General features: G+C 38.4%; 1 protein-coding gene across 1 annotated transcript in view; it reads left to right on the top strand.

Moving 5' to 3' along the window:
• The first annotated feature begins 721 nt into the window (after positions 1–721).
• Positions 722–13013, top strand: part of LOC137627118 (uncharacterized) — a 46280-nt gene continuing 33988 nt past the window's right edge. Inside the window, exons 1-2 of the mRNA XM_068358161.1 lie at positions 722–792; positions 2905–3112. Of these exons, the coding sequence (XP_068214262.1) occupies positions 777–792; positions 2905–3112 (224 nt within the window). The 5' untranslated portion in view covers positions 722–776. The remainder of the gene's footprint in view (positions 793–2904; positions 3113–13013) is intronic.

Below are 13013 nucleotides of genomic sequence, written 5' to 3'. Positions count from 1 at the left end.
CATATCTCAGCTTTTCATCAATTTTTCTATCTAGTCTCTTTAGAATAAGCATACTATATATTTTCATGACAACTGACTTAAGTGTAATTCCTCTGTAATTGTTGCAATCAGTAGGTTTTATTTAATTTTTAGCCAGTATCATCTCGGCTGTTATTCCATCGTATTCAGGGGCTTTGCATCTCCTGAGTTTCTTAAAGGTAGCTTTGACTTTAAACACACTAAATTTATTCATGGGAATATCAAGGTCTTCTTTAGCTTCAGGTATATAAATCAAATAATTCCCTTCATATCCTATTCGTGGCCTGACTAAAGTGTTCCATACAACGTAATAAATTGAGTTTAATAGCATATTGGACTATAATGTTCAAAGCCTAAGCTCACATATGAAGTATTAATGCACAGAGGAAAGCTTCCAATTTGGCAGTGGTGGCACATGTGCCCCTACTTTGGTAGGCGCCTTATTTCGATTCATACATTATAGAGGTTACAGGTGGATATGCCAATTTATGGGTTTGTATATGAAATTTTACAAAAATTTAAATTCAAGAAAATAATTTTTAAGCATGGAAGTAATAAATAGCCCCTTTTTTTTATAAAGTGCAAAAATTTGTCATTTTTCACCTTTGTGTTCACTGTATACAATTTTGAATGAGCTTATTAAATTTTTACGTGCTAGTGATATTTGTCCATGTGCTGTTAATTAAAGTTTGAATTTTTGAACAGGGACTACATTGATAGCATCAAGTGGTGTAAGTGTTCAAAACTCTCAACAGCTCATGTCTGCCTTACAAGGTAAGTTTTTATTTTTGTATTGTCTCTTATAGTAATGATCAATTTTTTTTCTTATAAAATATGATAAAAACGAATAGTATAAGTATGGTTTTTTGAAGTTTTTATTCTTCTCATTTTTTATTTTTTCTCCATTTTTACATTGGGAAGCTATTTCTTATCAGCCTGTTTACACACATGGCCTCAGACTTGTAAACATCCTTTTAAGTGTAAGTTTGAAACTTTACATGCAGAAGATATAGCCAAAAACATCCTTTAAAAATGGAATCATGTTTAATCTTGTCTGAGAGAGGGTATCACTGCAAATTTCTCTTGTATAAAGTGAATGTTGAAAACATCATTTGGACAGTTAATAATTGAACCATTAGGAAAAATGCAAAGGGTTGAAACTTTCTATAAAAGAGACATCTTTCTGCCTTACATGTTTCTTACGTTAAGTGGAGAAAACTGCGACTTTTTTTTTAAGTACATGGAGAGAAACAATTTTATATTTGATTGAATAGATATTTTACTTTGAAGTAGGTTTGCTTTATTAATGTGAGTTAGTTTTTGAATAAAATAACTACAAAGAAGCCCAGTAGAAAGATTTAAAAACTGGTATTCAACAACTGACCATATCCATGTAGTTAACCAGCTAATGGAAAAATCAACAGAATACGTCAAACCACTATGTATATTTATAGACTATGAGAAGGTTTTGACTGTCAAAACTTCATCAGTAATGAGAGCTTTTAGAGACAAGAAATAGATGAATCTTCTGTTAGAACTCTTAAAGATATCTGTACAGGAAGCTTAGCAATCATAAAACTACATACAGATAGTGAGAAAATCCCCATTGAGAAGGGAGTTAGACGGGGGGGGGACCCCATCTCCTAAGTTATTCAGTGTGCCTGGTAGAAGTTTTTGAGAATATAGACAGGGAAACTGTAGCCCTTAATATTAGTGGGGAATTTAGCTAAACAACTTTAGGATTTGTAGATGGCATAGTTCTGTTTAGTGAATCATGGGAAGAATTGCAAAAGATGATGGACTTGTTGAATAGAGAAGGCGGGAATGTGAGACTGAAAATGGATATGAGTAAAACTGAGATAATGTTCAATGAAAATGTAGACACAACAAATAAAGGATATGGATAGACCTTTAGATATTGTTAATGAACATACATATGTAGGACAGACATGAGACCAAATTTCAAAGGATAAGCGTGTAATGGAGATATGAGATTATGAAAGTTAAATTGCCACTTTCTGTAAAAAGAAAAAATATTTAATCAGATGGTCCTATCAGTATTAACTTGTGCATTGGAAAATTGGAGCCTTACCAAAGCCATAAAGCACAAGCTAGTAAAAACTCTACCACAAATGATATGTTCAGTAAATGCCATCATAAATATGCTGAAGCTATGGATGTCTTAGATCTCTAAAGGGGTCTTACAGCACTTCATTTGTTCCCGTTTTGTAACACTGATGTCAGTAACATTGCATCTTAACTTGAATGGCTTTTCAGCCATATCATCTCTGACCTGGAGATTGAAATTATTACAATGCAAAGTAACATAGAACTGAGAAGCAAAGCAAATCGGGGGGGGGGGGGGGGGGGGGAGGGGAGAGGGACATTCTCCACTTTATTTATAAAGGTTGGGGACCACTGCTATATATATATATGCTCAGTATCTCATAGTTACTGTAATTATGGGATAGTATGGATTTCTTAAATATAGTTCCCAATCTAGATCCTTAAAAAAAATTAAAGGTTTTGGGATTGGTACCAGTGGACTCCCAACCAGCTTATTTATACAGTTTGCCTCACTTTACCTACTACTGTTTGCAGAAACACAGACGTTGAGAGCCCAGTGGTTCATCATGTCTTACAAGTTTCTCTCTTAATTAGCAATAGTACAAGGTAGTTCACACTGGTAAGGAACTATGCATTGCAATCTGTAAAAGCCAGAAAGACAACAAATATTTATGATGAAGTACAGCATATCTTAGTTTTTATATTTAAATTATACCATTAGACTTAAAATCTTATACACTTGATTGTTGTCATTAAAGCTGTACTGTACTTATTTGTAAATAGATGAAAGTTTGGTTAATGATTGAATTTATTCCTCAGGGAAGTACTTGATAACTACTGCTGGAGGACCAAGTGGGACAGTATCTGGGAAGCCTGGGGAAGTCAAGCAAATCCAGCTCACTAGTAGTGGTCATGCTCCAGATGGTGCTTCATTCACACAAGGCCAAGTTATTGTTCAAACCTCTGCTGATCCGAGCACCTTTACCCACACTCAGGTTATATTGCCCACTCATCTAACCAAATACGGGTGAGTGTTTACTTTATCTCTTCTGTATTAACTCAGTGTGCTGATAGATTTCATTAGTGTTAAGAATATTTAATTTACAGGATTTTTCTGCTGTCATTTTAAAGTTATGGCTATAGTTCTTAGTTGGTGCTCGGCACTTTATTATTCCAAATACATTATGATATAAGTATTGTATTTAGAAAATTTACTGGAAAATGAATATACCAGGGTTAAAGGGGCGCAGTGGTAATGGATTGCATAGTTTGTCGTTGCGTCTCTGTGTTTATCCAAACCTATATATAAAATGATAATTAGACGAGTGTTAACTGGGATGCCAATTTTAAATATGAAAACTAGAAATTTTCTCTCTTTACCCTCATATCCATCCATTCAATCCTTCCCAGGGGCCAAATCAGTGCAGTACCATACTTTAACTGCTCTGCATAAACGAACCACAGTGGTCAGTGTGAATTGGTGCAAGAATAGTTTTTCAAAAGGTTTAAACCCCCTTGACAATGTAAGCCAAGTTTATGGCTAAGCAGTGTAAACATTGTAGGCTACAGTAAGTAGTTGAGTGTTAGTTCTGCAATTGGTGGCTAAGGAGGATGAGAGATATAAAAAGAATCTTTAAGATTATATTTTACTGGATATTTCAGATCACTGGTTTGTTTCCTTTTGTCCCCTACCCTACCTAAGTCAGTCTGGAGGCAGGCTAGTATTGAGTGGGATTATGAATATTGGGGGGGGGGGGGTGAAATTGCTGGGTTTTATTCAGTTTATACTTGGTGGGTAAACAATGTCATTCTTGAGTCATCCACGTCTTTATGCCTCACACTCCTTTCGACTGAGGACATGGTTTTAAACTGTCTAGACTTATTATATTGACTTAATATTTTGGCAAAGTTTGTTGCTTATCCTTTAAGAATTCACTGAAAATGGTTTATTTACTTGTTGAATTTTAAATATAAAACCTACCCGCTGGTTATATAATGGCTAAAGTCCCTGACGCCTCGGCAGGAAATTCAAAATCTCTTGCGCAGATATGCCAGGTGTACCCCAGCGCCCTCGCGGTACAACAGGTAGAACTATACTCAACCAATTCAGATTTTCTCTGCCGCCTTAGCTGGCTGTACTATTGTTCGTATATTATTTGTAGATGTTCCAATGATGCGAGTGATGATTCATCTTTTATTGGAACCCCTTGATTTAAGGGTTTATTTTAATTTATAAATATTATATCTACTGTATTAAGGTAATATTTGATATTTAATATTTTGTTACATTTATATGGGATTCGGTACTTTTGCATTCCCATTCAAACAATTGTCCAGTGACAGAATTTTAAGTCTCTCCCTACAGAGTTCATTTCATTTGAGAGTGTATACTTTGGTTTTCAGGTAATTATGAAACACACTTTGTGACAAAGAGTAAAGTGCATTTTTTTTAGTGATAAATTGTGTAGTGAATTTTATTCAGTGGAGAGTGCTTCTATTCGGACCTGTCGTTATCCTAGCCTTAGACCTCTGTCGAGCTCCCGGACCCAGGGAAGAAGTTAAGTCGAACGGCGAAAGGAACCGAGAGGGTAACCAGGCGTTACGGTCTTTTAAGACCCGAACTGAAGTCTTCTCGAGCGTTTTCTGTCAATCACCAGAACGCTCACCCTCGCTATAGATAAAGCGAGGTACAGACAGTCCCCAACTAACGAACACAATAGGGACCGAGAGTCTGTTCATAAGTCGTTAGTGTTAAATTTTGGTCTAGGGTAAGCGTACCCTAACTCAGATGTCTACGATTTTCAGCCGTAGAAGTCGGCAAATAGCCCCATTTCATATAAAATAGGTTATTACAAATATTTTACTTTATCATATTACAGTAGTCTGTATAATACTGTAAAGTTCAGTACAGTATGTTGTTGTTAGTCGTGGCGATCAATTTCTCACGAAACAAAAACACGGCATTCGATTACAACAGCTGATTCTCTCTCTCTCTCTCTCTCTCTCTCTCTCTCTCTCGTGTTAGTGTCAATTAAATACGAAATGAAAAAATTATGCCGAGTCTACATCCATTTCGATCGTAGCTAAAAATACGGCATCCGATTTCATCAGCAAACCACTATTTTTTGGGAAACATCATTTTATTCTAGAAAATTGCTACTCTTTAAATAGTTAATTGCACATTAAGAAAGCGTGTACTTTTGTTTTTAAATTTCGGGTGTTTTAAAAATCGAGTATTGTTGACTTCTTTTTGTTTTACTTTTGGCTGTGATCAGATCAGCTGACGTCTAGCTGCCGCTCTTGAGAGCGTACGAATACACTAACAAAGTATCGTTTACACCATTTCTTAACTTATTCAAACCGTCTATACAGTTGATATTACATAAGCACCAATTTGTTATAACCTATCAAATTTTTTCGTTTATTACAGTACCTTTAAAACAACACCTCTCTCTCTCTCTCTCTCTCTCTCTCTCTCTCTCTCTCTCTCTCTCTCTCTCTCTCTCTCTCTCTCTCTCTCTCTCTCTCTCTCTCTCTCAAAATGGTGGGGAAAGTGGATGCTTTACTTCGATTACCTGCTCAACACAAACCAACTGCTCATAGCACCTAGTATCAGTCTATACAGACGCGCCGACGTTCGCCAGGCAGCAGAGCCGGCGAAGCGTCATCGCAACGGTGCGACTACGGAAACGGAACGTTGACGGAATGGAGCGAAGCGCCACGTCAGTGTGGACGCTTCAGCACCAGTGTGGACGCTTCAGCGCCAGTGTGGACGCTTCAGGGCTAGTGTGGACGCTCATTGTGGACGCTTCAGGGTTAGTGTGGACGCTCATTGTGGACGCTTCAGCATCAGTGTGGACGCTTCAGCGTCTGTGTGGACGCTTCAGCGTCAGTGTGGACGCTTCAGCGTCAGTGTGGACGCTTCAGCGTCAGTGTGGACGCTTCAGCGCTAGTGTGGGCGCTTCAGCGTCAGTGTGGACGCTTCAGCTTCGGGGTGGACGCTTCGCCACCTATGACAATAGATTTTGATGTCTACCTGACCATGAACGTCTTGTGTTAAGTTATTGTTGCTCCAGGCGCTATATTAAGAAATAAATCTTAACTAGAAAGATATTATATTCTCGGACCAAGGCCTGCGGGGCTAACTCTTGGTTGCGAGAACTAGAATTAAAACCTCTATGTATTGATGTCTGAATTAAGAATCATAAGGAGTGGATTCCTAAGAATCAAGACTTCTCTTCCTAGGATAGAGATTGTAAAAGGAAGGGAATAACTTTCAGAAACTCATGAGAATTTTTCTAAAGAGTTTCCCTCATATTTTTTACCTGCTGCTCCTCGTTCCGACTTCAGAGTTTTCGCTAGTTGAGTTGATGGTGTCGCTATTTATTTTATTTTAGTTTTATTACTAGCCAGCTACAACCCTAGTTGGGAAAGCAAGATGCTTTAACCCAAAGGGCTCCTTTAGGGAACGATGGCCTAGTAAATTAATGGTAAAATAAATAAATAAACATTAAATCTTTCTCAGAAAAATAACGAACCTTAACTGTAGAGATTGATACAGCGCTTGCAGCTGCAACAACAGAAAGGGCATTAAGGCCTTTATGAAAATAGAACGTAAAAGTATATCTCCCACCACGGGCATATCTTTTATGATTTAATGTATAATGTTTTTAAACCGCTCTTGTTAGTGACTCGTAAACATAGCGCAGTGCTCTGGAGGAGGTGTTTGTTCATGTTCACCTTGCCCCTAGTCCTATATCTCTTCCCTACGTTCCAACCCTTGGGAGAAGGAAGGTCGGTAGGCTGAGGTTCTTCGCTGACCTTGTGCACTACTGTAAACGTCTGTTCCGCCGAACGATATTGTTGACGCAGTCCAAGACGTTCTTTCTGCACTTTGGAATGATGAAGTAATGCTCTTTTCTTCGCCTATGATTGGCGAGCTATGACATCACAACCAAGTGACATAGTATCTTGAAAAGAGCGAAGTTGGAATGTCTTGAAGCGATCAGTTCGTCATCGCTATGGTATCATGGATCTTGTAACTGTTTTCTGCATATTGGAATGCAGTTCCCTGACAAGAATGACATTCTACGTTTTCCCTGTCTACCAGACTAGGAAGTTACTCGTCATGTATGCACGCGAACAGAACTTACCTTCGCAGCAGATGTGTTTTGATGCTTAAACAGGAAGCAATCGAGTGTGTTTTTTCTTCCGCGAGAGAAGCGGAAGTCAGACAAGTCACATACAATCCTAGCTCTTCCTCTGGAATCTGACTCACTCTCAGGGAGGAAAGACTTTGTCCTCATGGAAGGACGCAAAACCTAGACTTGGTAGTCACCAATCAATTTGTCCAAGACCTTTCAGGAGTCGTATGTTTTCTATTAACTTATCCTGCAGTATCTAACGTTCGCCGGAAGTGTTTTCTTTTCGGAAGAAGGCGACGTGTCAGCACCAGAATCGTGTAAGACACATAGTTCTGGGGGGGGAAAAGGTGCTCAGTTTGCTTCTGTTCACACTTCTTCTCCTCCCCCAGTTTGGGGAAAGGTCTATTATTTTCTTCTGAGGTCTAGCGACTACTGTTGACGGTATCTCACAGCATTGGATATGTTCAGTTCGCGCACAAGGCGCGCTTGAAATGTCATAGGGACTCTCCCAGGTCGCTCACAGGACTGCGGTTGATGTTCTCTCCCGGCTTTCGCCCATGCTTGAGTTGGCGCACTCGCTACCCCGCGAGTGTAGATTTGGTCTGAGCTAAAAGAGGTCTATTTCATCTGTGTTTAGCGTTTACAATTCTCGGGGGGGGGGGGAGAAAATTTTCTCCTAAAGAGTCTAAGGACTACCATAGATCAAAGAAATGGTTTTCCGATTAGTGTCAAAGGCATAGTTCTCCTATGCTTAGTAACGCTTCCTCGCAGAGATATGCTCGTGTTACGAGAAGCGTTAGAGCGGGTGCTTGTAGCAGTCTGGTCTCTCTCTTGCGGCAGACACAGACGCAAGTTCTGGTCTCTCTCTTACGGTAGACGTCACGCAGACACAGACGCAAGTTCTGGTCTCTCTCTTACGGCAGACGTCACGCAGACACAGACGCAAGTTCTGGTCTCTCCCTCACGCAATCACAGACGCAGACACCAGTCTGGTCGTATGTTGGACGCTGACAGACAAAGTTGATCCTTTCAACTAGTAGTCCCATTTTTGCGGTCTGCGGGACGCGTAACTATCACTCATGCGGACGCATCCTACACGCGGACAACTCTCGTCAATTAGTTCCATCTTTCCGTCAATGACCGGACGCGATGCTGTTGCCTCCATGCAGCACGCTGTAGATTTACGAGTGGGGCACACACACAGCGCTGTATCCACACGACAAGGTGAACGCATACAGCACGCTGACACCTTATGGCAATGCAAGCACATGCGACATTATTCTCGCATGCTATACGCATACAGTTAAGTCTTTTTTCTTACAGCAGTATAAACAGACTATTGTTTCTCCTTCGCGTCTCTCTGGCCTCGCAGCTAACGCTCCCTCGTGTCAAGCTTTGGCTTTAAGTTTGTTGAACACTCGCTGATTACACACGATCAAGTCTTAACCTCACAGCATGAGGTTCACGTTGTTGATGCTTCTTTTCAACAAGCCTAGCTTTAATATCGGTTTCTTGTGACCAATATGGACGAGTTTTGGGAGGCGGTTCTAGATCCCGATTCTCTCTCACGACATGTTGAGTGTAGGCAGCATGCTAGAACCATACTGGACTCATGCTGGGACTATGCTGGGTGCATGCTGGAAGCATGTCTTTAGTTCTTTTCCTCGTGTCAGGTTCACGAACGTTTTATGTTAAAACATCAAGCTTTAGGTCTAGCTGCCTCCAGTATTTCGGAAATCCCCTAAGATCTAGAGGGTTGTTTGAACGAGACAGCTGAGGCTTTTGCTTGTTCAAAGGACATTTGCCTCAAGGTTTTCAAACCCAATTAGAGTGTTTTATGGAGTGGTCTAGAGCTAGAGCCAGCTCTTCATTAGGTAACTCTAACACAAGTGGCCTAATTTTCTTAGACCTTAGAAGAAAACACATTTTCTTTCCTCCTCGACCATCAAAGGGTACAGGAGTATGCGGGTATCTTTCCTCAGACGCATAAGATTGGATCTATCAAATAGAGACCTTTTAGATCTTCTCAGATCATTTGAGAGGACTTGGAGGCATCAGCAAGATGCGCCAGCCTGAAATTTAGGGTTCGTTTCTGGAGTTTCGCGGTAGTGACAGATCCGACCCTTTACACTAGGTTTCTTTTTAAGGCCTAACTTTGGAGACTTTCTGAGTAAGTCTACCATAGTTGAGAGTCAGTGAAGTTCACTCTTTTAGCAAGAACACGAACTTCACATTGGTTAAGCCATAGGTACCTTGCAACCTGGATTCTTGGTCATTAACAAACATCTTTCTCATACATAGCCTAAATCTTTCGGGATCACTATTCTCTCGAATTTGGTTTGTGATGGGCTGAAAAGAGTTTTTTGCCTGCTTAAAACTATGAAGTTTTATTGGAACAAGAACAAAGAAGTTAAGAGTCTATTCATAACTCTTGGGTGCACGGTCAGGAAGCCTGCACTATCCATGTCTAAAACATTCTATCATCTTGTATAGACTGATTACAAAGCTTCTTCCACACGGTTGGGTGACAGATCACAAGATGTTGAAAGAGTAAAGACTCACGAAGATAGAGCTGTAGAAACTTCTGTAATTTTTAAACTAAACTGTTCTCTGCAAAGCATCGCGTATACAGCCTTGTGAAGGGGTAATCCTGTATTCGCCTTGGATTACTTTTACCGTGTCCAGTCTCTTTATGAAGACGTCTACGTTTTGGGATCACTTGCAACGACGAGTGCAATAGTAGGTGAAACATTCTCCACTACATTTCCCTAAATTCCTAGTACTCCTGTTCTTCTCTTGGAACTGTTATATATATTTTTATGATTGTACGTGAAGATTGGTCGGCAATCTTCCGCAATCTTTGACCTAGTCAGGTGGTCATTTTTTTCCTAGAGAGCGCCCGGAACAAGGGTATTAGTTGAGGTCCTGTCATGTATAGGTGGTTGTACCGTTTGACAGCTCCTAGAGATCATCAGCCCCGAGTGGATCACTGGATCTCCTAAGGATAACAGACAAAATGAGGCAGAGCATTGCTGTCAGCTTCCTTATCAGGTTAGAACCGCTTAAGTTGTTTATGTAACTCTTAAGTGAATTTCCAATTATGCAGCTGTCTCTGACCCGCCACCAATGGGTGTCAATCAGTCATTATATAACCAGCGGGTAAGTTTTATATTTAAAAATATTTTCATAATAAAATAAATTTTTGAATATACTTACCCGCTGGTTATATAAGTTTTAGACCCACCCTCCTCCCCTCTAGAGACCATGGGGCATGGAAAATCTGAATTGGTTGAGTATAGTTCTACCTGTTGTACTGCGAGGGCCCTGGGGTACACCTGGCATATCTGCACTAAGCTGTGCAAGAGATTTTGAATTTCCTACCGAGGCGTCAGGGACTTTAGCCATTATATAACCAGCAGGTAAGTATATTCAAAAATTTATTTTATTATGAAAATATCATTTTACTAAATGTAACAGTAGCTTTCCATTGAATTCCATTAAGCTTTTATATTTGAAGATGAAAATCTCTGGTCCTACAAATATAGATAAAGAGTAGTGGGAAAGTGTTACTTTGTATTGAAATACACATACATCCCTGTCCCCTCTCCTCAACCTAAGATACTAAAATACACAAACGTCCCTGTCTCCTCTCCTGTATTGAAGATACTAAAATCCACAAACATCCATGTCTCCTCTCATGTACCTAAGATACTAAAATACATTAATGTCCCTGTCTCCTCTCCTGTACTTAAGATACTAAAATACATAAATGTCCCTGTCCCCTCTCCTGTACCTAAGTTACGTCTCCTAACCCTTGAGCTACTGACAGTTTGTATGATAGCACACGTAGTATACTGAAAAATGTATATTTGATGGTTTAAAATAACATAACTCGTATGCACCGAAGTTAAATTTTAATGTTTGTTGGAATTTTCCCCTATAAAGTGATTCATACGTTCCCTATACACATATACAAAATAAGTACTGTACAGTAGGACTTGTGAATACCAAAGACTGTCATTACATAGTAAACCAGAGTAGTATTCGGTTGGCAAATGGTTACCTTGAGAAGAAATTCATCGTTTTGAGATATTTATATTAATTTACTGTATATTTATTTAAATACAGGTAGTCGTCGACTTACAACGTATGTGACTTATGACTGTTTGACTTTACGACAATTTTTTCACGGATAACGTTACAAGTATATCAGCCATAGTACACTATAGGTAAAATTTTACTTGTATAAAAATGAACTGATTGTCTTGGTGAGTTAGTATTTTCTTTTATTGATAATATACAGTATCCATTTTTAGTTAAAAATACAGTAAGTTTTAAAATTGTTAAGTTCATATCATATGTCTGGTGATGTCATATGTCCAGCGGAGAGCGAACGGGCAACAGAGTATTTCCTTCCGATAGGCTAACGGTTAGTGTTGGAATTCCCTTTTATCAAAATATCAAGTAATGCTACAAAGTATTTTGTGTCTGTATTGATTGTTATGAATACCACTTGGCATAAATTTGATTCTACGCTAGTTATATTTCATCTCTAATAATAAATAGGTATTCATCTAAAAGGGTTACAAATATTTTGCAAGTCTTTCTTTGTCGTATATAGAAAGATAGATATATACCCAATATATTCATTGGGTATTATACATTAATAATCACCGATAGTGATTACTGATATTTCTAGATTTCCTGTGATTACATTAAAATTTAACATTTACATGATTGATGAAATTTATAGAAATTATTTGGATTCCAACTAAGATACATTTGATACACTACTTGCATTTTTACAATTTTAAAATAGAAAAACATTAATTTAATAGTAGTAAATCTCATTAGAATTCTACACTGCGTGTAAAATTACAGAAGTCACCATAAAACATTAAAATACAGAAATACATAAAATCAATCAACAAATTTATAACTAAAATCTTGTAGAAAACATATGTTTGCTTAAAAGTGTCGAGATTTGACGTTTTCAATGACTCTGGTAGGGTATTCCACATCGTTAGTCCTCGTACCGTAAAGCATCTACTTCCTAGGTCTGTGTTGGTTCTCCTTGTATAAAGGTCATTGCTCTGTCTAGTTTGTCTGTCCCTTTCGCCTCCAACTGTTATGAACGTAAAAAGACAAGTTGGTATTAAACTTCGCATAACTTTAAAAATGACCACACAAATGTCTAATTTAACGCTTCGTTCAAGATTTAACACTTCTAATTTATCTTGAATTGGTGATGCATGATAATATTTTTTGGCCTTGCCATCAACTACTTTTGCCACAAAGTTTTCTATAGTAGTTTTTGAACCTGTTGTAATGCTCGGTGCAAGCGACTGAATTACCATTGCCCTCATGTCAATATCGAATCTGTCTTTAATTCTGTTTAAAAAATATTAAGGTTCCATTTACTTTACATATTTCATATGTGTACATAAAAACCATATATTCGGTCAAAATAAATACCCAGATTTTTTACGTGCATACTTCTTTCAATTTTATGGCCATTTAAGTTTAAAACTGTATATAATGGGGTTTGTGATACATATTGCCGTGTAACAATGCATATGATTTTAGTTTTTGATTCATTTACATTTATACAATTTGATGGAAAGTGTCGCAGTCTTTGCTTCTGATATAGCTTCTGCCTTTGTGATGAGAGAGAGAAAGGTTGAGATTGAACAATTGATTGACTGATTTAGTTGTTATTATTATTATTATTATTATTACTAGCCAAGCTACAACCCTAGTTGGAAAAGCAAGATGCTATAAGCC

Source organism: Palaemon carinicauda, chromosome 2 (assembly GCF_036898095.1).
Source record: "Palaemon carinicauda isolate YSFRI2023 chromosome 2, ASM3689809v2, whole genome shotgun sequence".
NCBI classification, from domain to species: Eukaryota; Metazoa; Arthropoda; class Malacostraca; order Decapoda; family Palaemonidae; genus Palaemon; species Palaemon carinicauda.
This window is presented reverse-complemented; position numbering and strand designations above follow the sequence as displayed.